This window comes from Microchirus variegatus, assembly GCF_963457635.1.
Source record: "Microchirus variegatus genome assembly, chromosome: 7".
Taxonomy (NCBI): domain Eukaryota; kingdom Metazoa; phylum Chordata; class Actinopteri; order Pleuronectiformes; family Soleidae; genus Microchirus; species Microchirus variegatus.
The window spans coordinates 20,145,328-20,172,365 of NC_139808.1; the positions used below are offsets into that span (position 1 = coordinate 20,145,328).

The 27,038-nt window shown below is 40.0% G+C and overlaps 1 protein-coding gene across 1 annotated transcript in view; it reads left to right on the forward strand.

Annotated features, from left to right (window-relative positions):
* The window catches only part of kif21b (kinesin family member 21B), a gene marked incomplete at both ends in the record, with an annotated part of 92,201 nt that extends 86,235 nt beyond the window's left edge, over nt 1-5,966 (forward strand). The window contains 2 exons of the mRNA XM_083892942.1: nt 2,228-2,427; nt 5,867-5,966. Coding sequence (XP_083749068.1) covers nt 2,228-2,427; nt 5,867-5,966 — 300 coding nt within the window. The remainder of the gene's footprint in view (nt 1-2,227; nt 2,428-5,866) is intronic.
* Between the last annotated feature and the right edge of the window lie 21,072 nt (nt 5,967-27,038).

Here is a 27,038-nt window from a genome sequence, read left to right on the forward strand (position 1 = left end):
CAAAATACCGAAGTCTTTTAGGTTTCGTTTTCTCCGCCATTGTAGCTCAGACTGTAACTGGCAACCCATGGTTGCATGGCAGCTGAGACTCGACTGACTGCAACGATTGGTAGACGGCGGTCTACCAATCGAGACAGGTGGCTCCACATGCCAAAACATGATTTCAAAACATAAACATGATTTGCAGTCCGCAAAATATTTTTTTAATGTAAATATTTTGTCTGTACTGTTGTTGTTTGTGAGTTCAGTTTGTTATATGAACATTATTCCTGAGTCTCTGTCACATATTAGGAGGATTTTACGATCAGTTGCTTTAGATTTATTACATAATGCACCTTTAAAGTTGATGCCGTTAACGTGCCCAGCGCTAATGAAATGTATGAGATTTTATAATATTTATTTTAAAAATTTAGCTGAAATATTCGTACAAATCCGATTAAGGCTACAGTCTGAACAGGGCCTTAGTTTTGCTTGACAGAGCTTGACAAATAATAAAAAATGGAAATCACGGGAAATTGCGTGCGGCAGCTTTATTATAGAAGTTGCTTTACAGGTAGATAATTTATCTTCACTGGGCAGAAGATAAATCACATGTCATTAAGACTTGACCACACTAGTCCATTTATAATTGGCTAACGGTGACAGGTTTTGTTAGTATTTAAATGTAGATAGTGTTTTATTGTGTTCAGCTTCAGAATGAGTAATTAACTGCATCAAATTATACACAAAAATGAAACGCTGGGTAAGTGAACATCGCACAATCATCGATGCCAGATGTGCCAGGTCCATTAACACGGACACATTGAACGTTTGTGATAATGAATGGACAAAACTGACAGCCGGCTGTCTGCATTATTGTTAACATGATGGGCAGCATTGTGTTGAAATATTGCCTCTTTGTGTGTAAATGGACAGTAACAGCAGGACATTGGTCCAGTAGTTAGTTTCTTTGTGAATAAGAAATTCTTGAGAGTTATGTCATTTTTATAAATCCACACCTCAGTAAGATATCTGCATGAAATGATGTGGTGCAGGATAAATTATAACCTTTTAGTCAATGTTCTCAGCTTAAATATAGCTCATTTTATTTTTGCTGCAACATTTACAGAAGCATAAAAGCAAACATATTATTAGTACGTGTGATACCTGAAGAAAAAAGAAACGGGATACTATTTTAATTGTTTTGCTAATCTCAAATTGCATCATGAAAATAATAAGTGACAGAAAGTAACAGATAAAAAACTCAACAGGAAGTACAACAAAGTTAAAAAACAAATAGTTATCTCCCTGCATCTGTGTTCTACTGTTAAGGGATGAATAAATCTGTAGCCCAGAGATGAAATGAAAGAAAAACCCTAAATGTGGGCACAATAAAAAGAGATTCAGCCTCAAATAAAATCCAAATGTCTTTTTTAATGTTTGTTCTGTATTTTGGGATAACGGTCATGTTGGGACTCATTATGTTATAACATCTCTGCAGTATTGCACAGACGCATCGGTTTGCAACGCTCTTCGTTTTCTCTTTCATTCAGCTCAACTCTTTTTCTTTTTTAGGTGTTTTTGCTGGCGAGTACAGTGAGTTACAGCCGAGCTTCAGTTGCAAATGAAACTACAACAAAAATAGCAGAGAATTATGCTTTTGGATCTCTGAAGAATTAATTTCTGAAAAAAAAAAAAAAAAGGCAGTAGTTCTGCTTTTAAAAGTAGCACGACTGATGTTAGTGTGAGCAAATATTAGAGGTTTTATACTGAGTTTCAAGCAGCACTTGTGCTCATCTGTAATTTGTATCTTCAAGAAATAGTATGTTCCTTTTCCTGAAGATAATAAATACCCAGTAATTAAAGTTTAAAAAATAAAAAGCAAAAAAAAACAGTGAACTCGTATACACAGTGTACCATTGTTTTCAGTGAAGCCAGCATGTTTCTTAGTCTCTGATGACTATCATGTTCACTTTATGACTTAATACAGTACATTTCGTAGCACCTTGACAAAGTGAGACGTCATATTTTAGGAGACATATTTTAATATTGTTTGATTTAGATTTTCCCCAGGGCAAAGAATAATGTCACAGATAAATGGAGTCATTTTAACATTCCTCCCGAGGCCGGTCTGCAATACCTCTAAGCCCACCTGTCGGCCATTGGCGCACACTTTGGGGAATCATTAATGTATAGAATATATCGTTTGTGTCTCTGACTTTTTTATCTGCCTGTTCTTTGCCCACAGCAAATCCCTAATGCCCATAAGGACTGGGTGTGCGCTCTGGCATATGTTCCAGGTCGGCCCATGCTGCTGAGCGGCTGTCGAGGCGGCGTGCTGAAGGTTTGGAACGTGGACAACTTCACACCCATAGGAGAGGTCAGGGGTCACGACAGCCCAATTAACGCCATATGTACCAACTCAAGACAGATCTTCACTGCATCCAGGTAAAAAAAAAGAAAAAAGGTTGCAGTCGTTGACTGTAATTGATTTAAGAACGATTCTTATATAAATCACTGAGTGTGCCGGGCACTATTGATGAAATGAAGTGAAAGTGAAGTAATGGGAAAAAGATTTTAACTTTTCAGAGCTGAGTCATCAACAAAATACTGTCTCGACAGTGAGCCGATTTAATTACTGTCAACTTTAAACTGAGTCAGACTGAGATGTTTTTTCCATCTTGTCTACAAATATCAAAAAAAAGAGAGAAAATCCCACTAACAAGCTCATGGGTTTTCCCCCTCCTGTGTCAAACAGCTCTATTGTTATAAGAAAACGGCGCCGCTGCACTGGCTGACATTTTTGCCACTAAAAGTGAGAAGGACCACATTAGACGATCTATTATATATATATATATCTACATCGAAAGGTAATACAGCAGGTTGAAACAAGCTGAGGACTCCTTTGTAAAACAAATGTCCGCTCAGGCTGCTGTAGAAACCTGCTGATACAAGAAGGCTGCCTCTGAAAGACTACATGATTTTTATTTTACAGCCATTATACACGTATACATACAGAATAAACCCAGGGTTCCCACGAAATCCTTAAAGGTTTGTAAATTTAAAAAAAAAAAGAAAAAAGGGTAACGCTTTCTTTTACAGTCCCCTAATTACCAGGTATTTACCTGGTAAATTCATGGTAACACCAAAGTGTTACTAGGTAATTACCAATGGTAATAAGAAAGTAAATACAGTGAAACTGTTGCCAAAATACTGGGCATTTACCTGGTAACTATATAGTTAATTATAGCGTGTTATTACTGCTGTTAATAAGAAGGTATGTACAGCTAAACTATGGCAAAACTATGGTAAATGTAAGTGTATTATTGGGTTATAAACTGGTAATAAGCAGGTACCTACAGTCCCCTAATTACTAGCTATTTACCCAAGGGGTAATCTAACAAACCTAACCCTAAAAATGTGTGTAATTACATGGAAACAAGCTTGGCTTTCTTTTACAGTACAGTTTTACTTTACTTACCGAGTACATTACCGTGCATTACCCAGTATTTTGGCAACGGTTTCACTGTATTTACTTATCTTATTACCCTTGGTAATTACCTAGCAACACTTTAGTGTTACCATGAATTTACCAGCTAAATACCAGGTAATTAGGGGACTGTAAAAGAAAGCGTTACCGAAAAAAGAAAAGAATAAAAATTGAAGGTTTTGAAAACTGCCTAAATAGTCATGGGTCATTGAAAGTGCTTCAGTTTTGTGCAAGAAAGGAGTTAAGTTGATATTTAGGTAAATGTCTCCCTTGTTTATTATGACACCACCTACTGTTTCATGCCCATGTTCCATGCATTACTTGATGTGCATAGACTAGGCCTACGCAGTGTCGAGTCATAATTGCTAGCGGTGATGTGGACACTGTCTCTCTCTGCCATTGACGTGAAATTCTGTGCAGAACAAGGAGCGAGTTAAGTAACATCAATTAAGAGAGAAAATGACGTGATGTCTGGGAAATTAAAATTCCAAGATCTCTATCTCACCAAAGAAAATTAAACTAAAAATAAATAAAATTAGACTGACTTTGACAAAGATCCCAAGGACAATCACCTGTCCAGATGCAGAGCGTGCTGCAAATCAATAAAAGTGGATGCCATGGACGAAGCAGCTCTTACATGTTGGCCTCCCATCTTAAGATGTGTCAGCACATTCTGTCCTTGAATTTGAGGTAATTTGTCTTGGAAAAATCCTTGAATTTGATGTCAACCAAAGTGTGGGAACCCTTTAAACCCTCCAATTACTGCTGCATATACTCCTTAACAAATACACAGTTAACTGTTGGAGAGCTTTTTACAAAAGAAAGGAAACACAAAATACAACTGTGAAAGAAAATTGAGCCGTTAATTAAAGGAAACTCAGTTTATAAAGACTATATTTCAAGGAATGATTGAGCATGAATTTAACAGGGTATTGTTTTTTTTATTACTAAGACAGATGAATGTCTGGTTTCATTTAATTAGCTGATAATAAGCCAAAAAATAGAGTCAGTCTGTCAGATTTATGGGTGGTTGGTTTTAAGAGCTGAACACTTAATCATATTTAAATTGAAATCACAATTTGAAACAATGCAATTAGTAAATCAATTGTGCAGTGAGTGAATGACTAGACTTCAATGTCGCGTTTATAACAAATTCCTATTATTTATTTATTTTGACCATTTTGTTTATTTAACACAGTAATAATTTTTTGATCATTGTTCTGTTTTTGAATGTTTTATATACTTCAACATTTAAAAAAATAAAATAAAAATAAGATTTGGGAATAATGAACAGAAACTGGACATAAAAAGATAAATGGAGAACCACATTGGTCAGAATATTTACGACAATATGAAATAGTAGTTTATAATACATGCTTAGTTTCTTGTTGCCTTCATGTGCAGGTGTGTGTCAGCCTTGTGTTGCTCAAACATTGTCACTCAGCTCACAGCTGCATCACACTGAGATAATGCTTGTTTACCTCTTTACGTGTTCAGTTCAGTTTTATTGCCAGACCAAGGTACATTTAAGGGCCAATTACAATCCCTATCTTAACCCTCAATCTTAACCCTCAAGCTCAACCCTTACTCTTAAATAACCCTCAAAACCAAGTGTTGAGGGTTATTTTGTCACTTAGAAATGGGACACCCCTTAAATGCAGATACGTCTTCAGACTGTAGGGGGCAGAATAACGTGAAAGCTGCATCCAGTCTGTCAACTCCAAAAAAGAAGAAGAAGAAGAACACATTTACGTCAGGATTATTTATTACGATCCGTTTGTCAGTCAAGTTATTAGGTTGTCAGTTAGTTATAAGATAATACTCATACAATTACCACAACCACGGACATATTCAGCTGACAGTTACCACACACCACGGCTTATTGAAAAGTAAACCATAGCAAACGATCATGTGTGTTTTTATATTTCTATTAACAAAGAAAATACTTAATTTGTAGCGTACTCGTTTTGCTGTTTTCGATGACATCTTTGTTATGTGAAAACACGCAATGCATTCTGGGTAGCCCTTGCTCCCAAGGGTGGTCTCGGAACATCTCAATATTGAGGGCGATACAGCCCTTAAACTTGCCCCTCAACTTAATTTTTCTGAGAATCGGGACAGCACTTGCACTAGAGGGAGCGCGCATTTTTGAGATTGAGGGTTAAGATTGAGGGTTAAGCAAGGAATTGGAATTCACCCTAAGTAAAAACAAAAGCAGCATATCAACTAACCTGCTTTTACTAGAACTTTCTATGGCGTCTTCACTCTCTGTCTCACTCTTCTCTGTCACCTCTCCTGTGGAGAAACACTCCTGAAACTGCTTCCTCTCCTGCATTTCTTCACATTGACCCTCCTTCTCCCCTCCTCCTGTACCGGTTTTCCTCTTGTTGACCTCAGTGACTGCAGGGTGAAGTTGTGGACCTATGTGCCTGGCTTGACCCCGTGTCTTCCTCGACGGGTCCTGGCCATCAAGGGCCGGGCTACGAGCCTCCCGTGATCACTACCTCTCCGCTCTCCAATCCTGCTTTCCTCTGGTACTATCTTCAACTAATCTCCACCTTCTTTTCCTTGTTGTTTTCCTTTTCTCACACATTTGTCTTTCTTTCTTTTTTTTCTTTCTGCACTTTTCTTTTTACTTCTGTTTTACTTCTGTTCTCTTTTGAATTATTTATTTCCCTCAAACTTCTTAAAATTTCTGTTAAACTGCCATCGTGGTTAATGGTTCATTTGCAGACCAATTTCTTGGCTAAGAAAAATCCCCACTAAATAAATGACTCATAGATTTCTTAGAATAACTTAAGTTTTCTTACTGCACATTGGCAGATCTAATTGGTCTTTTGTGCCAATAAAAAAAAACAAAAAAACAACAAAACTTTTTTGTATATTTAAAAAAAATATATATATATTATTAAAGCGGACCTAGACCGGAAGTTCAAATTAACGCTGTTTTTTAGTGTGTATCTGCGTCCTTACCTTGTTTAAGAAGCCCTGAAGGTTCTAAACAAACAGTTCAGCCACTGCTGAGAACGCTGTGTTTTATTGTAATCTCAGGCTCATCGAGATCTCTGCAAAAACCCGGTCTGGTGACGCAAACAGCGGTTCTCCTGAACAGCAGATCCTCCTGCTCCGGGCACTAGTCCGGGCACATCCGGTTGCGCACATTGAACCGCAGAAGAAGAATAATGTCCGTTGTGGAGGTGTTTCACGAGCGACAGTGTCTTCTAACTCTGGGTCTGACTCCGGGTCAAAGTCATAAAGGGACTGCGGCGGGGAGTCGTGAAGAAGCTATTTATAAACATTGTTAAAACAATGTTTTGATAATGAGGAGCAGTGCATCCACCGTTCCAGAGGGGGGAGCTGCGCTTCTGAGAGCAGGTGTGCTGAATAGTACTGGCCAATCACAAGACTCTGTCTTCTGGGGGTGAGAGTTCAGTCTGAAATATCGCAACTCAGCGTCAGAAAAGAGGATTTCAATCGGATCGTTTATAGCAACTAGGAGGATTTTGACCATAAAAACAAGTTAATGTATGTAAGTAGACCTCCATAACTAACATATATGTGCAACAGGACCACTCTAGGTCCGCTTTAAGTAAAGGTTTTTGGTACGTTTTGGGACATTCATCATGGCAATCAGTAGGTGACGAGACGTAGGTATCAATTTTGAATTTGGTCAAATGCCTAAAACGCCCAAAGAACAGCACTGACCATCATGCCACTGACCACTATGAAAGTTCTCTTCATGAAAGGAAGGGAATTGTTCACAGTCTCCACAAACTCTTATTTTATATCTAAAGGGTGCAGAAGACCAAGTAGATCTGCACTCATGTGTGCCTGTGGGTTGTCTCTGAATAATGGCTTCCTCCCACAGTCCTAACTAGGTCAATGTCTCACTCGCAAAAGAGAGTCTAATCCAATTATGAAGCTGTTAGCTTACCATAGAGACAGGAACGTTGAGGAAACGGGAAGCTGTTACAGTAGCTGAGCATACAAGAAGGAAACATGAGGAAATGGGTAGCTACTAGATTAGCAAAAAGAAATGAAACTTGAGGAAACCGGTTGCTGTTAGCTCAGCAAGAGGGAAACTTTAGCAAATAGGTAGCTACTTGGCACAAAGAAAATAAACTTGAGGAAAAGGTTTGCTGTTAGCTCAGCATAAAGGAAACTTGAGAAAATGGGTAGCTACTAGCTTAGCACAACAAGAAACTTGAGGAAACGGGTTGCTGTTAGCTCAGCAAGAGAGAAACTTTAGCAAATATGTAGCTACTTGGCACAAAGAAAATAAACTTGAGGAAAAGGGTTGCTGTTAGCGCAGCATAAAGGAAACTTGAGGAAATGGGTAGCTACTAGCTTAGCACAACAAGAAACTTGAGGAAACGGGTTGCTGTTAGCTCAGCAAGAGGGAAACTTTAGCAAATAGGTAGCTACTTGGCACAAAGAAAATAAACTTGAGGAAAAGGGTTGCTGTTAGCTCAGCATAAAGGAAACTTGAGGAAATGGGTAGCTACTAGCTTAGCACAACAAGAAACTTGAGGAAACAGGTTGCTGTTAGCTCAGCATAAACAAAACTGGGTAGCTACTAGCTTGACACAAGGAAATTCAACTTGAGGAAATAGATTGTTGTTAGCTCGGCATAAAGAAAAGAAACTTTAGGAAATAGTTAGATACTAGAAATTAAATTAAGAAATAGGTAGCTGCTAGCTTAGTAGAACAAGGGGGAAACTTTAAGAATCAGGTAGCATATAGTGCAGTGCTTGCTAGTTTGGAATGTAGCGTCATATCTTACTTGTAGACTTGAATCTTCAACTATTTTGAGACATTAAAAATGTAATTTAGAAATTATGCAATTAACAGTCAAAGGTCCAGTGTGTGAAGTTTATAGTGACCTCTCAGTAGACATTCATTCATTGATTTATTATCCCCTTAACAAAATGGCACAGCTTTTGCTGCCTTAGAATTACCTTGATTTACTTACCAGATGCCACTGAATCCTATGCACAGCTACTTTAACATATGTTTCACAGCTAACACAGCACATAGCCAAACTTGTGTGCTAGTGTTAATGGAAAATGTGATGCTTTAATTTACAGAGCCACAATAATCCAAGGTGTTACGACGAGCACTGTGGGAATATTAATTGCCTGATCAGAAGAGATGTGAGGACATTGATTAGATTTAGTTATGGCACAAATAACATTCCACTTACTCCTGCACTTTTCTCATCCTTTTTATAAACTCTATTTTTAACTGAGGCTGTGGAGAAGGGTCTTTATTGAATTGTATTGCTGTGTATGTGTGTGTGATTGTGTGTATGTTGAAGTCACTCTCTTTGTCATGTCATGTCTGATGCACAGTGGATTGTTTTAGAAAAGAACTGCCTGATTGATGTTCTGTTATTTTCTTCTTTTGTCGCGTTCTCCTCGCTTTCCTTTGCACCTCCTCCTCATCGCTCTCTCTTTCTCTAGTGACAAGACGGTGAAGATCTGGCTGTCAAAGGTGTGGAGGAAGAGGTGACAACTGAGAGACAACTGAAAAGACTTTGTCAGCCATCCTGCTGCAGCTTCAGCCACCGATCTGTGACCAGCTCATTTCTAGCCATGAGATGCACCAGTGAAATCACAGTTTCCAAGGCAGTCGAGATGTTTTTTTGACATTTTTTTTTCCAGCAAAAAACTATTTGCCTTTTACATATTATTTTTACTGCTCATTTTCAAAGTGCCATTCAGATGTGATGCTACTCTGACAAGATTAACCCCATTTTCTTCACCGTGGCTTCTGACTTAAAGATACCACTGTCTGGTATGAATAGAAGAAGAAAATAGGTGTCCTTCTGCTCCTTCACAGAGGTTTCAGAAACCTTGTGGAACAGTGAGGGATGAATGTCATGAATCTATTGTCTGAGAGACAAGACAAGGTCTGGATGCTATAACATTTGGAACTTGTGGTTCCAAACACACTGGACGGGCACATCATCGAAGTGGATAACCAATAGATATTTGCTGATTTTGTTTCTGACAGAACTGGAGAATTGCACAGAACCATTCTTTCATTGAGTATGTAACTGAAGCTGAACTGCATTCAACTGCACATTGTGTTTTAATTTTCATTAATTATTTTTTTTCCTACCTCAGTTGTTTTGGACATTGGTGTGAGGTGGGAGGGAATTTTTTGCGGGTCTCTACACACAAACATCTGGTGGTTTGGCCAAAACAAGTCATGTAGTCCTAATATTTGACTTAGTGTTGATGGCACAAATCTGTGTCCAAAGAATGATAGTGGATAGTACGAAGTATGAATTTCACACCTGGATGAAACTTCTGTGACCACAAGAGATTGAATTTGGCTTTCCTCGCCCTTTGTTCAAATACACACCTATGTCATGTCTGTTCACAAGGACAAAATGATGTTTGTAATGAGTGTACCCCGACTATCGCCCTATGTCAGCTGAGATTGGCACAGCTCCTAAAGCGGTAGAAGACGGATGGATGAGTGTCCTTTGTCAGTGTTTGCATCTCTGCTATAACATCAAGCAAGATATGAAAAGGTTAGAACAAGTTTACTAGTGTTGATATTGTTGTGGTGACTACAAACAGATGTCCATAGGATGGCAGCTGAGGAGGCGGGGTTTCAATACATCAAAGAAGTTGAGGAATGTGGACACGTGTCGTCAAACCACCTAAAGTGTTGTTTTTGTGAACAGATCTTCAGCATTCAGAATTTAGAACGAGTGAGTGGGTCACTCAAGAAGGATGTTAATACTTGGTCTGAACGTGGTCTGTGTGGCTCTTCGCGTCTTTGTAGATGTGTCCTCTGTGGCTATGAGACTGTCGAGCTGCTGACATCAAACAACAAACATCTAGTAGCACAACTAAAGGGAGGACTGACCCTCCCGAGAATCTGTCCACATTCTATTGTCTGCAGTTTGAAGTGCTATTGGGCAAAAACAGGAGTCTCAGTGTAAATGACACAAATGGTTCAGTGTATAGTGATTTCCCACTGTGGAGGATCGTTATCTCAACCATCCTACAGTGGCCCTCACCTGCCATTTATCAGCCTGACCACAGTCTGCTTCCATCTCAGCTACTGAACTTCTCTGAGAAGCAAATTTAATTAGACGTCTTGCAGCTTTTACGGGCTGCTTTCCAGGCGAGATGACTGGGTGAAAGTAGGTCATGACTGAGAGGGATTTCTTATTAAAAAAAATCCCACTTTTCTTCCACCCACTTTTTGCTGCTACTTTTATAGACGGGGGAAAATAAAGTCCCTGTAAAATCTGTTTATATGGCAGATTATGTGTGTGGGCGACACATACCTGTGCACAAACGGAAATGCAAGAATCCTGTGAATTTTGTAATTATCTGTCTTGCCTGAAAAGTGTTGGCTCTTTTTACTGCGTTGATTTATTCACATGCATCCATACAAAGATTCGCCCCCCCAGGCAAAAGTAATAAGTGAGGTCTTCAAAGTCAACTTATCTTTTTTGTCGTTGATGACAAGCGTTCACGTACGCTTTAAATTTAGTTATTCCTCTTAAAACAAAGAGCCTTTAAAGGGCCAGTGTGTAGGATTTAGTGACATCTATGGGTGGTGTTTCATATTCGCAACCAAGCGAATAACTTTTGAGAAAATGGTGCTGCCTTCAGAATGTACTCATGAACTTGTTTATTGTTTACCACGTCGTAGGTTTTCAACACAACTTGCTTGTGTTCACATTTTTAAACGCGTGAGAGCACTGCTGCTAGGCAATAGCAATGCTAACTAGTGTGTTGGTAATGTTATTGTAATATTAGGAATGTAGATGGAGGATCCCGAAGGCCGCTGGGAAATATCAAAGGCAAATTAAATACTCCCAACTCTGTATATTTATTAACTTATTATCCACTGAAGAATTTGCTTCGGTTTTTGAAAATGTGTAAAGAAATGTTGGGAGATGTTTAGAAACTTTATGTGTACAAATACATTTTAAAGCCTCATTATAATAAGACAACCATGGAAACATGATTATGAACTTTACATTCAGTGTCTGCTGATGGTACCACCCGTAAATTCCACACACTGAACCTTTAAAAGCTTCTTGTCTTGCAGATGAGTTTAGATGTCAGTTAGTGTCACAATCTCACAGATGGTTTTTGTTTCGGCTCAGAACTTTTGCAATTTAGTTCCCTCATTGTTATAAAAGAGCCACACACATATGACAACAGTCATTTTGTTTCTGACTAATGCTGATGGGTGATGATTCCAGAGTTGGTTCTTAAGCTGCCTACTCTCTTAAAGCAATGATGTGGGTTTTGGTTTTATATTTTTTGGGGGGGGTTGGTTAGGGGTAGTTTCAAGGGTTCTCAGTTTGATATTTTGCCACACGTAGAATCTCAGGTAAAGGTTGAAGGATAATTTTGTTACTTGACCCTGTGAATTTCAGTCGCTCTTTGAATTGACGATATGCACGATCACGTCCTGGTTTTTAATCAGCCAGGAGGCCGTGCACAGAGACGCAGCAGTGTTCCGCTGTTTTCCCCTCACGATGCTGGAATTCAAACTTGTCTTTTTCATTTCAGGCCATGTTGAATCCCTCAGGGTTAACTACTAAAAGACAGATGTAAACGTTTTTGAGTGGTTTAGGAAGATGTAATCGCTAATGTTACTACAAAGTCGAACTTTTCCCTTAGTGACAACTGAACAAAAGTTAAGGAGCTTGCTTCTATTTTAGCAGAAGTTGTCGTGCATATAGTCAATTTAAAATTTTTTTTTTTTTACTTTTAGAGAAAAGGTACTATGAGCGTATCGCCCTTTCTTTTTGTGGGTGTAAAATGGTCATTTCAATGTTTTTGTTTTTTTGCATTTCACTGTACTGTACTGTGCTTTTTTTTTTGTTGTTGAAAAAAATGTCATCATCCCAATCTGGCCAAAGCTGAAAATCTTGCAACTCTTGTGCACTGAATTTTGACCATAATTACTTGTTTATATGTGTATAATATGTGTACAGTTGTTCACCTGGAGTGAGTGGTACAGACATGTGTCAGCAGGATCATTAGCCTGCAGAAATTAATCAGTCCTTTTACTGTTCCCCTTATATTTATCCGTGCCATTTAGCCAAACTGACCCTGGACAGCCTTAATCTCTTCGTTTCACTCATCTATGCTTCATTGTTAGATGAGATCTTGTCGTACTGTAGCTTTTGGCCATAGACAGTATATGTGAAAAGGACTAAGTCTTCTAGTTGCAAAACAAACTCCAGGCACCTGTTGGACAACACTAGTTGTCAATCACACCGGTGTCCACTCATATTTATCATGCTTTATTGTCTTTATTTTCTTATAAATGGGAAAATAATTGATCTGATGATTCTTCTGAGTAAGAGCTGAAAATAACAATTTAGACCAGTGTTTTCTAAAGACTGGGTCAGGGAGATTTTTCTTGGGTCCCTAAACACAATTTCCCAACGTTTTGGTTCAGATTTACATGTATAAGTTTTAAATAATAATAATAATAATAATACAATTAAGTTTTAATTCATTTGTGTGTCACCGTTAAAAAGTTGGTCCCCATATAGAAAGTTTGAGAAACACTGTTCATCATCAAGTGACTCTGTGTGTTTCAACCAGCAGAGTCGCCCCCTGGTGACTAACTGCTGCTTCCCTCCTACTTCTTAGGCTTCACTTTTCAAACTAGAAGGCTCTGTCCTATTCTCATATATGGTCTATTTTTATTGCCATGTTCATGTTCCCAGTGCTTGTACAGTACATTTACAGGATGCATTGAGTTTGTTATCTGATGACTGAAAATCCTCAAAATGTAACAGGTCTGTGGGCAACGGCTTCTTCTACTGTGTGGAATTACGTCTGAAGAGTCTGCTCATTCATTGGTATACTGACAGTCGATGTATTATCTGGTAACACTTTAAATTACAGTTTAGTAATAACGTATTTTATATCAAAGTATTTAGTGAGTTAAATTATATTATAATTTTTCAAATCTAAATCATGGTTATCACACAAAAAAACAACAAATGACATTGCAATTTAGTACTAACATTGTTCAAGTTACATAATATAATGTAGTATTCAGGTAATAGTGTGGTAATAACAACAAAATAGTGAGTTAAAAGTAAATTAAAATAGGCAAATTAGTGTTTTTCAACCCTGATTCATGGCTGTTTGTCAAACTCTGTCATTTGAATGTATTACACTGACAGTATTCACATCATCACATTTAAAATAGAATGCCATCACCATAACGTTGTACCTCCCTCTTCCCATATTGTTGCCATAATATTACTGAACTGTGATGTAAAGTGTTATCTATTATCCATTAAATGTGTTTCACACAATATGCTTTGGCGGAAGCATCTCCTTGTTGAATCATGCAGAGTTGCCCAACGCTCTGAGGCTTCAGTCAGTGTCAGAACCACTTCATCACTTTGATTAAGATGTAATCACACCATGTAACTGTTATTATTTATTTTATTTTTTTTAAATACAGAGCAGATACAGTTGAGGTTAACTGACCTCTCGGTCTTCTCTGCAACTTAGGATTTACATGCACTTTGGTCAATGAACTCTCTGTGAATACTGGACAAGCTTCTTTTGTTTTTTTCCAGACGTGTACTGAGCCTGGTTTTAGCCCGAGTTTACAAAGCCTGGGTGTGAGCCCCTGACACTGTACTGAAAATCGCATGCCTGTTTAGAGCTACAGTATGTCTAGAAATCAATGCTATTAATGTTTATGCTGATACAGTTTGTAGGACGACTGTCAAATAAGTCCCCAAGTGTGTGTCCCATTTTTTTATAATGTTGGTGAGAATGTGAAATCTCAGTGAAGCTGGGCAGTAATGCACACTATCTTGGATGCTCATTACTCTCAATAAAAAAAAACAAAAAAAACCCCCGCCATAAGTGGAGATGCAGGATGACAAAATCTAATCTTATCTTATTGAAGAACACCTGAAACTAGAAACTGAGAACATTAACTCCTCAAAACTTTTTTAAAAAATCAAGTGAGGAGTTTTATAATTCTGGTGTTTTTTTAACTAGTCGTATAGCCCCCTGGTGGCTGTTCAATTGTCACTTTTTGTATATGCTCTATGGGGATTAGCACCTTTACCACCAGCCCAGTGTGACCATTGTATGACTACAAGGAAATAAAACCTTTGGTCGTCTGCGTCTCAGCTTCAGCCTCGTGCCTCAGCCAACAGGTTTTCCTGCCTTGAAGGCCCCGTTTAGACCTGGTTTAGACTGGTTCTCAATTACTTAAATAGGACTGGTTAGTCCCGGAATTAAAATGCATCCTGGATGCGTCTCCTGTGATTAAATCTGGTGTCACCCACTCTGTATTTAAATATAGAATGATAAAATGAGCATTAGCAAGAACATTTTAATGAGTCTGACACTACAGTGTGTTTTTGCAGCTAGCGATGTCACCTATAACAATTTGAACTCTCATTTTAAAGCTTTGACTTTTTAACACCTAAGGTTCTATTTGAGCTGCTGTAACATGAAATAAGTTTTAGAATTTAGAAAAACTTGGCAGTCTCTAATCTCTCTACTCAGAAATTTCGTCAAATACATCCTCAAGTTTTACCTCTGATTGTGTTTTCTGTGATCTGATCTGAGGAGACGTTCTGGACGTTCACATTTTTACTCTTCCGTACAATCTGCACACGTTGACAATCTCACACAGGACAGTTCGTACCAGGTCTGACCGGGGTAAAAACAAAAACAGAATGTGTGTGTAGGACACTTATAGTCATCCTTTTAATATCCTGAATCTGTAACACGTCATTCAGGCGATTGTACATGGTCCTGCAGGTGGCAGTGTTCTGTTCTGGAAGTCCGAGACAACAACTTCTCCTAGTTTTCCAATATAGCTGACAACATTTTCACCTTTGCCTCAGGCTGCTGAGTAGATGGAATCGCATTAAGACACGATCGAGAGGACTGCTGATCCAGAGGGCACTGAACTGCTCTGCAATCACACACACACACACACCCTCCCCCCCCCACACACACACACACTTCTTCTTCTCTGTAGCTGCTCCAGTAGATACCCCTCCAGGTGTGTTTTTTGTCACATGAGGTGATAACATTTGTGACACTTCCTGTAAATAATGTATGTATTGATGGGACATGAATGCAGGGTCAAAAGTCATGTGTGCCTTGAACTGCACAGACTACTTACTCCCTCCTAGGGGTGTAAATGTATACAGTTTTATTTTTTGTTGTTGTTGACGTTTTGTTTCTTTTTATAAATAAGACCATGTGCATGCAACCAAGCCATGTAAAATATGTTTCAACTGTATATAATGTAAATAGATATTTAATGAAGGAAATAATGTTCCTTCAAAAAATAAATACTGTAAGTTAAAAAATAATCTCTGGTCTTGCCTTTTGTTGTGTTTATATATATGTTATAAGATCTTTTTGGGCTCCTTTGCCTTTATAAGCCAGGACAGAGTAGCGTAAAAGGGGAAAGACGCATCAAAGGTCAAACTTGGGTCGACCTTTGTCCCATGTGTCAACAGCACTACCAACTGAGCTATCAGATGCCCAGATTCTAATCTAAAACTGACTTTTGTCATGAAGTTTGAGACAATTTTCGTTTTCAAGCCTCTCACATATAATAGTTCACTGCTTTTCTCTGTATTTTCATTTGCAGAAGACTGGTTCATAAACAAGTTGGTCGCACAACAAAGACCATTTGAAAATGTCATCTTAGACTGAACAAAAGTCCGATTGCCATTGTTCACTATTGTCTCACAGTTTGCAGCTGAATAACAGCAGCAAATTAAAACTGCTCGGTGTGACGTTGAAATATGAACGAATGTCACTTTCACTCAAATCGTTGCCACATGAGTTCACACAATGCTGAAGAGGCCTATCAACTCCACACAACTCAGGATAATCAGTGACCTTCCAGTATGACTGAAAACACAAAAGAAGGGGCCAACAAAATTTGAATAAAGAGAAAAATGACCTTGTCCTTCATCAGCAGACGAGACAAAAGCTTCTTGTCTCCACCGCTTCTGCTGTGCTGCTAGATACTCACAAATGCTCCCTCTGTCACGATCCACATTTCATGTCACTGTTTGTTTTTATTATTGTTGGGTTCCTGCTCCGTTGTCTTTCTCTCTCTGTCTCAGCAGGGGGCGTGGTTGACCCACATTCTGGAGAATGACACCAGTGATCACCACCACCTGCGCAGTTCCGCCCAGCTGTTCCTGATCATCGATCATGTGGGCTTATAAGGCGGGACTTCGCGATTCTCTGGCGTCAGTTCCTTGAGTTCGTTCAGCTGGTAAAGACTATTGCTTACTTCGCTCCTAGAAACTCTGACTTTTAAAGACTGCTACTTACCTTAGCTTCCGTGCTCAGGTCACCACATCTCCTGCTCCTGGGAGAGACACAGAGTCGGGGCGGATTCCAACTCCTCCGGAATCGCTGCCATCTGTGACTCACCAGATCCATCTGCTCCTTCCAAGACAACGAAGCAGCTGCTTCTCTCCGCGATCCCCGTGGACATCAGTACTCCTCCCTGCTACACCTGCGAGTGAGTCCGTTCCTCTGGAACATACGAACGAACACTGTTGCCACGAAGGAGTCGCTGTGGAGAGCTGGCCCAGCTGCATTCCGTTCCCGTTTACTCTCTTGTTGCACATTCACCTGTTAGCACTTGTCCGCCGGGTAGTTAATAAAATCATTATTTTACTTACCTACCTTTGTCCTGTCTGCATCCGGGTCCTCCTCCTTAAACATCTTGGTTTTCCTTTAAAGGGAAACCTGACAGTAGGAACTGACCAACGATGGACCCGGCAGACAGTGATAGTTTCAAACAAGCGCTAGCTAGCCACGGGGAAGCTATTAACCGCCATGAGGACTTGCTAGCTCAAATAGCATCCTCTGTAAAACAGCTAGCCTCGGGCCGCTAATCCACTCCGCTTCACTCGTTCCCCCGCCAGCCCAGTTGCCTCCGGCATTTTCGTCACCATCCCTCGTTACACCCACTCGTGAGCCATTTGTTCCGACCCCCGAAAATCGTTCGGGGGTCGGAACAAATGTGTTAGCTTCCTCTTCCTATGCTCTCTGGTGTTCGATTTACAGCCGACTACTTACCCGACTACTATACCTGACAGACCATGCTAAGATAGCATTTGTAGTCAACCTGCTAACTGGTAGAGCGGCTCAGTGGGCTGCGGCTACGCTCCGTAACACACACACTCGCCACGCTTCCTACGCTGTTTTCGCTACGGCGTTAGTTTGCGTCTTTGATCACTCTTTCCACAACAATGACATCGCTAACCGCTTACTTTCGCTAAAGCAGGGTAATTCTTCTGCGGCTGATTTCTCTGTAGAATTTCGCTTCCTTGCTTCTGATATTCAACACCCCCATTGGACATTATGAGTACCTAGTCATGCCCTTCGGCCTGACCAATGCCCCTCCGGTGTTTCAGCACCTAGTGAATAACATTCTGCGTGACATGCTGGACAGGTTCCTCTTCGTCTACTTGGACGACATCCTGATTTTTTCAGAGACCGAAGAGGAGCATGTCCGTCTAGTTCTGCAGAGACTGCTCGAGAATAAGCTGTTTGTCGAGGCCGAGAAATGTGTTTTTCATGCCAGATCTGTGCCATTCCTCGGTTTTATAGTGGAACAGGGCAGTCTCGCTCCCGATCCCTTGAAGATCTCCGCTGTCAAAGATTGGCCTAATACCACCACCCGGAAGCAACTCCAGCGCTTCTTGGGTTTCGCCAATTTTTATAGACTATTCATAAGAAACTATAGCCGCATTGTCGAACCACTCACCAAGCTTTCCTCTCCTAAACAGTTGTTCCTGTGGTCCAGTGACGTCGAGGCTGCCTTCATCCGTCTAAAAGAGATGTTCACGTCCACTCCAATCCTCGCCCACCCACATCCTGAGCTCCAGTTTGTGGTCGAGGTCGACGCTTCCGACACCGGGGTGGGGGCGGTCCTCTCCCAACGCAACCAGGACAACCAGAAGCTCCATCCCTGCGCCTTCTTCAGCCGACGCCTTTCGCCTGCAGAGAAGAACTATGACGTCGGGAACAAGGAGCTCATGGCGGTCATTCTGGCCCTGCAAGAGTGGAGACACTGGCTGGAGGGGACCGCCCAGCCTTTTATCGTGTGGACCGACCACAAGAACCTGGCCTATCTTCAGAACGCTCATCGCCTGAACTCCCGGCAGGCTAGTTGGGCGCTATTCCTGGGGCGCTTCAAATTCACATTGACTTTCCGCCCTGGCACCAGGAATATAAAGCCCGATGCTCTCTCCCGCATCTACTCTCCAGACCCACCCAATCGGAACCAGGTCCCATCCTGCCTTCTTCCTGCATCCTGGGCGCCGCCACATGGCCAGTGGAGGAGAGAGTACGCGAGGCCCAACAGACTGAACCAGACCCCGGAGGAGGGCCTCCGGGTCGTCTATTCGTCCCAGAGGCTACACGTTCCGAGGTCCTCCAATGGGGTCATTCATCTAAGTTGACCTGTCACCCTGGTACCGCACGCACTCAGCAATTCCTGAAACAACGCTTCTGGTGGCCCACCATGTCCCATGACGTCGCCACCTTTGTGTCAGCCTGCTCCACTTGCTCCAGAGGCAAGACGTCTAATCGCCCCCCTGCCGGACTACTGCACCCCCTCCCCATTCCCCACCGCCTCTGGTCCCACATAGCAGTAGACTTTGTTACTGGACTTCCCCCATCCCATAATAATACCACCGTACTGACAATCATTGATCGCGTTTCTAAAGCTGCTGAGACACTGGTACAACACATTTTCCGCATCCACGGCTTCCCCTCCGACATTGTGTCGGACCGTGGACCACAATTCACCTCCCAAGTGTGGATGGCATTCTGTGCGGCACTTGGGGCCTCCGCCAGTCTGTCGTCCGGCTACCACCCACAGTCCAACGGCCAGACGGAGAGGGCCAATCAGAATATGGAGGTGGCCCTCCGTTGTGTCCCTGCTCGCCATCCCGAGGACTGGAGCACATTTTTACCCTGGGTTGAATATGCCCATAACTCTCTCTCTTCTGCCTCAACAGGAGTTTCCCCATTCATGGCGTCCCTGGGATATCAACCTCCCTTGTTCGACTTCCAGGAGAGGGAGGTTGCTGCCAGGCCGTATGGACACAGGTCAGGGTTTCGCTGCAGAGGGCATCGCAACAGACCCAGAAACAAGCCAACCGCCATCGAACCCCTGCTCCGGAATACCTACCTGGCCAAAAGGTTTGGCTGTCGGCAAAGGATCTCCCACTCCAGGTCGAATCCCGCAAGTTGGCTCCAAGGTTCATCGGTCCCTTCCCCATCGACAAGGTCATAAATCCAACCTCCGTCCGTCTCAAGCTGCCACTCTCCCTGAAGATCCATCCCACATTCCATGTCTCACTCATCAAACCCCTCATCGAGTCCGAACTGGACTCACCAGATCCATCTGCTCCTTCCACGCCAACGAAGCAGCTGCCTTTCTCCGCGATCCCCGTGGACACCAGTACTCCTCCCTGCTACACCTGCGAGGGAGTCTGTTCCTCTGGAACATGCGAACGAACACTGTTGCCATGAAGGAGTCGCTGTGGAGAGCTGGCCCAGCTGCATTCCGTTCCCGTATACTCTCGTGTCGTACATTCACCTGTTAGCACTTGTGCGCCTGGTAGTTAATAAATTTATTATTTTACTTACCTACCGTTGTCCTGTCTGCATCTGGGTCCTCCTCCTTAAACATCTTGGTTTTCCTTTAAAGGGAAACCTGACACCCTCAGTCAGGTCTGGTAGTTTTGCATGACAGCCTGTGTTCAGGATACTGTTGGAGGAGAACAAATAAAGTTACAAACTTAAAAACCTCACCACCCTACTGAGTTTCATCTTTGGGGGCGCTACTGAGCTACTGAACAACTTTCACGTATTCCCTTCATTTAGTGAAATTTTTCGTCAGTTCTGATTTTCACTCAATGTTTAGTGGCTCAAAAATGCGATCTTTTGAAGAGGAAAAAAAAGTACATCAGGAAATCCAAGAGGTCCTCGCAGCTAAAGATCAAAGAAATCATCAGATTAAACTTGAGCTTTTTTATGGATTAATGAATTATTTGAACTTTGTGTAAAATGTTTATCAAGCTGTCTGCAGATTACAGGATTTGTCTGTTGATTTCCTCTGACATTAAGAGGAAAGGAGCCGAGAATGAAACAGCACAGATGGGCGAGGAGTGTATTGATCATTAAATGAGCGTGAACACACAAACAGGTTGTAGGAGATGGGATGTAGAGTTTGGCGGATGTTATTTCATTTATTTTTTTTTACCATCAACATACATTCTCTTTCTACATCTACGCAGACTCTGAACTCATACATCTTAATTTCCTCCCAAACTCTGATCATTAACTTCTGTCGGGCTGCGCTTGTCCCAGCCATGACGGGAAGCACAAGCACTGTGATGTATGACGGTCATTAAAGCCTCCGAGGAAGCAAAAGCCATTTGAAGATGCCAGTCACAAACAAATAAACATCAATAACAAAGCCCGGCACGTCCCAGCTGTATCTGCTTCATTCGCTCCCTTCATACAATAAAACCCTGAGATTTCTTTTGAATGACTTTATCTGTTTCATTCCACTACAGCACTCCAGTGAGTCTGTTCTTACTTGCTGATCCATCAGTCTCTGTCCTAGTCCATCAATCACGTCGCAGCGAGACAAAATCAATTTGAAATTCAGCCAAATCCACGGCGAGAATATTAAGTCTCCTGTTTTAATTACGCTCACTGGTGATTAAACTGAAATTAATGTTCATCTTGTGCCAAAATCTGGTCAAAACTTTTTTTCCCCCACAAGAGCAATAATGACACACATCTGCCTCGGCTCTAATTTGTCTTTCATGCTAATTAGCAACTGTAAAAACAGTGTCAGTGAGAAGATGCTGATGTCAGCAGCCTCAGCTCCCAGAGGCACTAGAACGCTCTGATTTCTGATTTGGAAGCAAAGTAGATTTAAAACTACTTTAATTAATATTTTTATTTTACTGCTGTAGACACGATCAACATCAGCAATTTTGGATCAAATTGGATTTTGTCCCATCACAAAAAAACGTTTTCTTTTTCACCTACATCTGACCAAATTATTGACATCAAATACTAGTTCATTTTTTAAAAGATTTTAACCCTTTAAATGCCAGATTTTTAGATGAAAAACACAAAATATTAATTATTTCCAATACTACATTTTTTGGTGTTGAGTTATTAAAGCCTGAGAGGGAGGGACAAGACGGCGTCGACGTCATCCAACATTAACGGCAACCATGAGATCAATTTAATGTGGCCCTCTTATCATTATCAGGTTTTTATAGTGAACTATACACGATTCCATATAATAACAAACACTTTTATTTTGCAATAATTCTGAGCTATATCATCACAGATATAGTTGCAATATCAAGACAGAATATTGTGGAAGTCAACATTGCGTGTTTCATCTCCTGTACTTAGACTGAGGCGGACCACAAAAACGTGTTATCTTGTGAGTGTCATCTTTTTTCACACTTTGCCTACTCGTAGTACGGTGGCCCTGAAGTGCAAAACACAGATGCAAATCACAAAACACAAACGCAAATCACAAAACACAACACAAATCAATAACACAAACACAAATCACAAACGCAAATCAAAAACACAAACGCAAATCAAAAAACACAACAACATAAACTCAAAAGGGAAACGCAAATCACACAACGCAAACACAAAAGCAGACAACACAAAAACATTATCTCACAACGGAAATGCATGTCAAAACGGAAACGCAAATCAAAAACCACAAAAATAAAAGCACAAAACATTAACGAAAAATGTCGCTCATTGCAGGGTGAGGGTGCTGTGCCAATCTCAGCCGACATAGGGCGATAGGTGGGGTCACACCCTGGACAGGTCACCTCTCCATCGCAGGACCACGTATAGACAAACCATGTACATATAGACAAACCATGTACAACCATTCATTCTCACACCTACGGTAAATTTAGAGTTTCACCAATTTACCTAATCCCCATATTGCATGTTTTTGGACTGTGGGAGGAAGCCGGAGAACCTGGGGAAAACCCCCACACACACACGGAGAGAACATGCAAACTCCATGCAGAAAGGCCCTTGTTCCAACCAAGTTGCAAACCCAGGTCTTCTTGCTGCAAAGTCAAGAGCACTAACCACTACATGCCGTGTGGCCCCCAAAACAAACTCTTTTATTTTGAAATTCTACAAAAAAATGTCATTACAAATATAATTTTTTGCTATATATTATGTTGTTTTTTATCATAAAAAGTTGGCCCTTTTTTTCCACTTCATCGTCCATTCCTGACCAGACTAGATGCTCAGTGGATCTGAGCTTATTTAAGTTTGTAACTGCAGGACTATGAGCAGAGTCCTGGAGCAGAGATCCAGGATCCATTAAAGATCACTTTTAAATAACAGAGAAGAAAAGCAGTCGCACTCATGTGACATATAATAATGTATGCACAGTTTACACAGGAGACAAGGCGCAGACATGTAGAGCAAAGATTAACTCCCTTTCTCTCGTGATATATCCTTGAAAGAATAGAAGCTTAAGATGAAACCATTTGTGACACTGAAGGTTATCACCAACATAAATTCATTAGAGGACGGTGGCAGAGACACATTCAGAGACCTTAAGAAAACATGAGCTCAGAGAGGATTTTAATGCAGGAGGCAGTAATAAACATCTTCAAAACAAAATCCCCATCGTCTTCCTCAGATGTACACAATGAGCATCGGCAAGACGGCGGAACAAAGCCTTCGGACTATCAACCAAATAGCACGGTCTAATCCTATTGTGCGCTCGCTCTTTGAATCCAGTTTTACACATCACACACACTCCATGCGACCGGGCTTAGCGACATCAGAGGGACAGGCAGTCCTTCATGAACATGGATGGATAATTGAAAATTCTGTGTGTGTGTGTGTGTGTGTGTGTGTGTGTGTGTGCACGAGGCAGCGTTCATAAATGTTTATAACATGTTAAATATTTCATTAATTCAAAGATGGGTCACAGCTGTAGTGATGTTTAGATTCTCTATGCAGTCAACACTGTAATGTGAAGGATGTTTGGTGTTTTTATGACTGCACTTCCTGTGACTCCGTTATTTAAAAGAATATTTTCACATTTTGGTCACTTCATTTCCTGACTTGAATCAAAAACAGCATTGTAAGATAACTGGCCAATTTGCTCTTAAATTTTTATTATTATATTTATTTAGTTCAATTTAATGAAAGCCTCATAAGTATCCATTTATTTTTGTTCAAAATAAACCATATTCCCGCAATTGACATAAAATAATGGACGTCGTCTTTCTGCAAAACCACTGAGCCTCAGGATTCAGGAAAAGTGTTTACTGACGTTATAAATCAAGTGAGACACAGAGACTCCATTACTCATGTAGAGTTCTTTTAGCAACAATCAAAAAAATTCATATAAAAGTAGACATAATCCTCTGCTTACAAAATAAAACGTCAGTTTTTGACACCGAAAATCACAACCAGGATGCTAGTGGAAGATACCAGCTGTCCTTTATCATCGATTTTCTTTTAAAATTTACAACTGACATGAAACATCATGTTTCACTGAAGAAGAGTTGAAACCAAATATTGGGACCATTATGTTCTGAATGTTATAAATCAAGTGAGAAGAAGAAACAATTTGTTTTCCTTAGGTTTCCATTCAAATTGACTATTAAAATAAAAAATAAAATAAAAAAAGTTGATTCCTCTCTGCAAACCAAAAGATTATTCCACTTTTCATTTACTTTTCATCACGTTCTCGATGCAAGCAGCATATTTATTCATTCATATAAAACAATTTATTTTGCATTTACGTTACATGTTTTTTTTTTCTTCTTCACACATTTAAAAGCTCGTTTGAACTCAGTTTTCCCATATCTACACAGTGTCCTCTTCCTTGTTCTCACTTTGTCTTCTTCTTTGATTCCTCCCCCTTTGTTGGTTGTCTTTTTGTCGTTCTCCAAGGCAGGAAGTTGTATGAGACCAGAGCTGTGAGGAGGTATGTAGCCATGCCAGAGTATCCTCCTATGACCAGACACAGCGGCTGAGCCAACACGAACAGGCAGAACACGTTCATCGACGCCCGGTCGTCCAGCTCCACGCGGTCGTCCTGTGTCGCCTTCATGACGCCAAAGAAGTAGATCAGAGCCACAGCTGGGTAGAAAGCCAGTTCCATGATACAGAGGGCGAGGTGCTGCTCACACACACTGGAAAAATCTTTAAATTTAACGTTGGACAAAATGTGCTGTAAAGTTGTTTGTAAGATCCACTGAAGCACAAACTGAGACACACTCACCCGGATCAGATATGCACCGAGTTCTCGACAGAAATCCCTCTGAAGTGTCAAGGAGGACGAAACAGGCGGAAACTGACCTTTGATCGTTTAAGAACGACTGTCCTGTCAAACATTATCCACCTGTCATAGTCCTTATCATGACACTTAACACACATTTCCTTCAAAACACAAACAACGGACTATATTTAATCTTTCGATAACAAAGTCATAATATTACGAGAATAAAGTTGCAATTTTGCAAGATTAAAGTCGTAATATTATGAGGTTCTTTTTCATCATGATCTACTGTATTATTTATAAGTTCAGAACACAGATGTAAGCCATTTCCTAGCTTTTATCCAGTTCTACTTACATTGATCAATTCTCACAAGGCAAGTAGCATTACGGGCTACCCTGACTGGTTTTTCCACATCTGTTTTTGTGATTATTTCCTTCTTTCTTGAGAGAGGTTTGCAGCTGATCATCTGATCATCTGAAATCTTGCTTGAAAAATAATTATGACTTTATTCTCAAAAGATTCTGACTTTATTTTCATAATATTACGACTTTATTATCAAAATTCTGTCAAATTTTGTGCGACATATTATAGTATGACTTTTTGGCAAATTTTGGACAAAATATACAGGATGACGTTTATGTCAAATTTTGGACGATATACTACAGTATGATGTTTTTGCCAAATTTTGGACGACATATTATGGTACGATGGTTTTGTTAAATTTTGGACCAAAAATGTTTTTTCAAAAAAATTGTCAAATTTTGGACGACATACTATATTATAACGTTTTTGTCAACCTTTGCACAACATACTATAGGATGACGTTTCTGTTAAATTTTGGACCTAAAAATGTTTTTCAAAAAAATTGTCACATTTTGGAAGACATACTATATAGTATGATTTTTTGTAAAATTTTGGACAACATAGTACAGGATGACGTTTATGTCAAATTTTGGACAATATACTACAGTATGATGTTTTTGCCAAATTTTGGACGACATACTATAGTAAGATGGTTTTGTAAAATTTTGGACCAAAAATTTTTTTTCAAAATAATTGTCAAATTTTGGACGACATACTATATTATAACGTTTTTGTCAACCTTTGGACAACATACTATAGGATGACGTTTCTGTTAAATTTTGGACCAAAAAATGTTTTTCAAAAAAATTGTCACATTTTGGAAGACAAACTATATAGTATGATTTTTTTTGTGAAATTTTAGGACGACATACTATAATATGAAGTTTTTGCCTAATTTTGGATGACATACTAAAAATGTTTTGTCAAAAAAATTGTCAAATTATTGATGACATACAATAGTAAGACGTTTTTGTCCAATTTTTGACGACATAGTATTATATGACGTTTTTGTCAAATTTAAGAACACATTTTTTTTTTAAATGTTCATACTTTGGATGACGTTTTTGGCAAATTTTGGACGACATACTAAATAGAATTACATTTTGTCAAATTTTGGACCAGAATTAAAAAAAAAAAGAAAAAAGAAGAAATTTTACATACATAGTACAGGATGACGTTTATGTCAAATTTTGGACAACTGTCATTGACTTTGACATTCATGTTCACACTGAGTTTTTTTTTTAAATGTTTTTATTTCTTATTTCTATTTATTTATTTATTTATTAATTTATTGACATTTACTTTGACCATCCGGTGCACAGCACCACATTTCAGTGTCTTATTTGCTGTCTTTGCCTGGAGATAGATGAGGAAACCAATAGCAAGTCTCTGAAGTCTGAACCCCATCTGTGAAGCTAGAAGCTGGCGGATGATTCGAGAAGCAGAGCGAGAGGAAGAAACAAGAGCAGGGACACTTCTGTACCTGCTGTATAAACTAAATGAACAACACATTATACACATTATACAGTGTGATACACATACTCTATGTTTGGAGCTATCTTCTGACTGGGCTCCACGAATGTAAAAAACCCAGCTTATTGTGTTTTTATGGTCTTTTACACACTGGACCTACAGCAAAAGTATACAAAATGTCTTATTTCGTCAGATTATAGCAGTGAACACTGCACCACCACCGGCTGATGATGGACCAGTGTTCACAGTGTTGTGTTTTGTTATCAACCACGTGTGAACAGTGACTTAACAGCTAAAAAAAACCACCTCTCAAATGCCATTAATGACAAATATTATAGATTACATTTTGGTGAAATGCACCCAGACAGACCAAGCTCCATA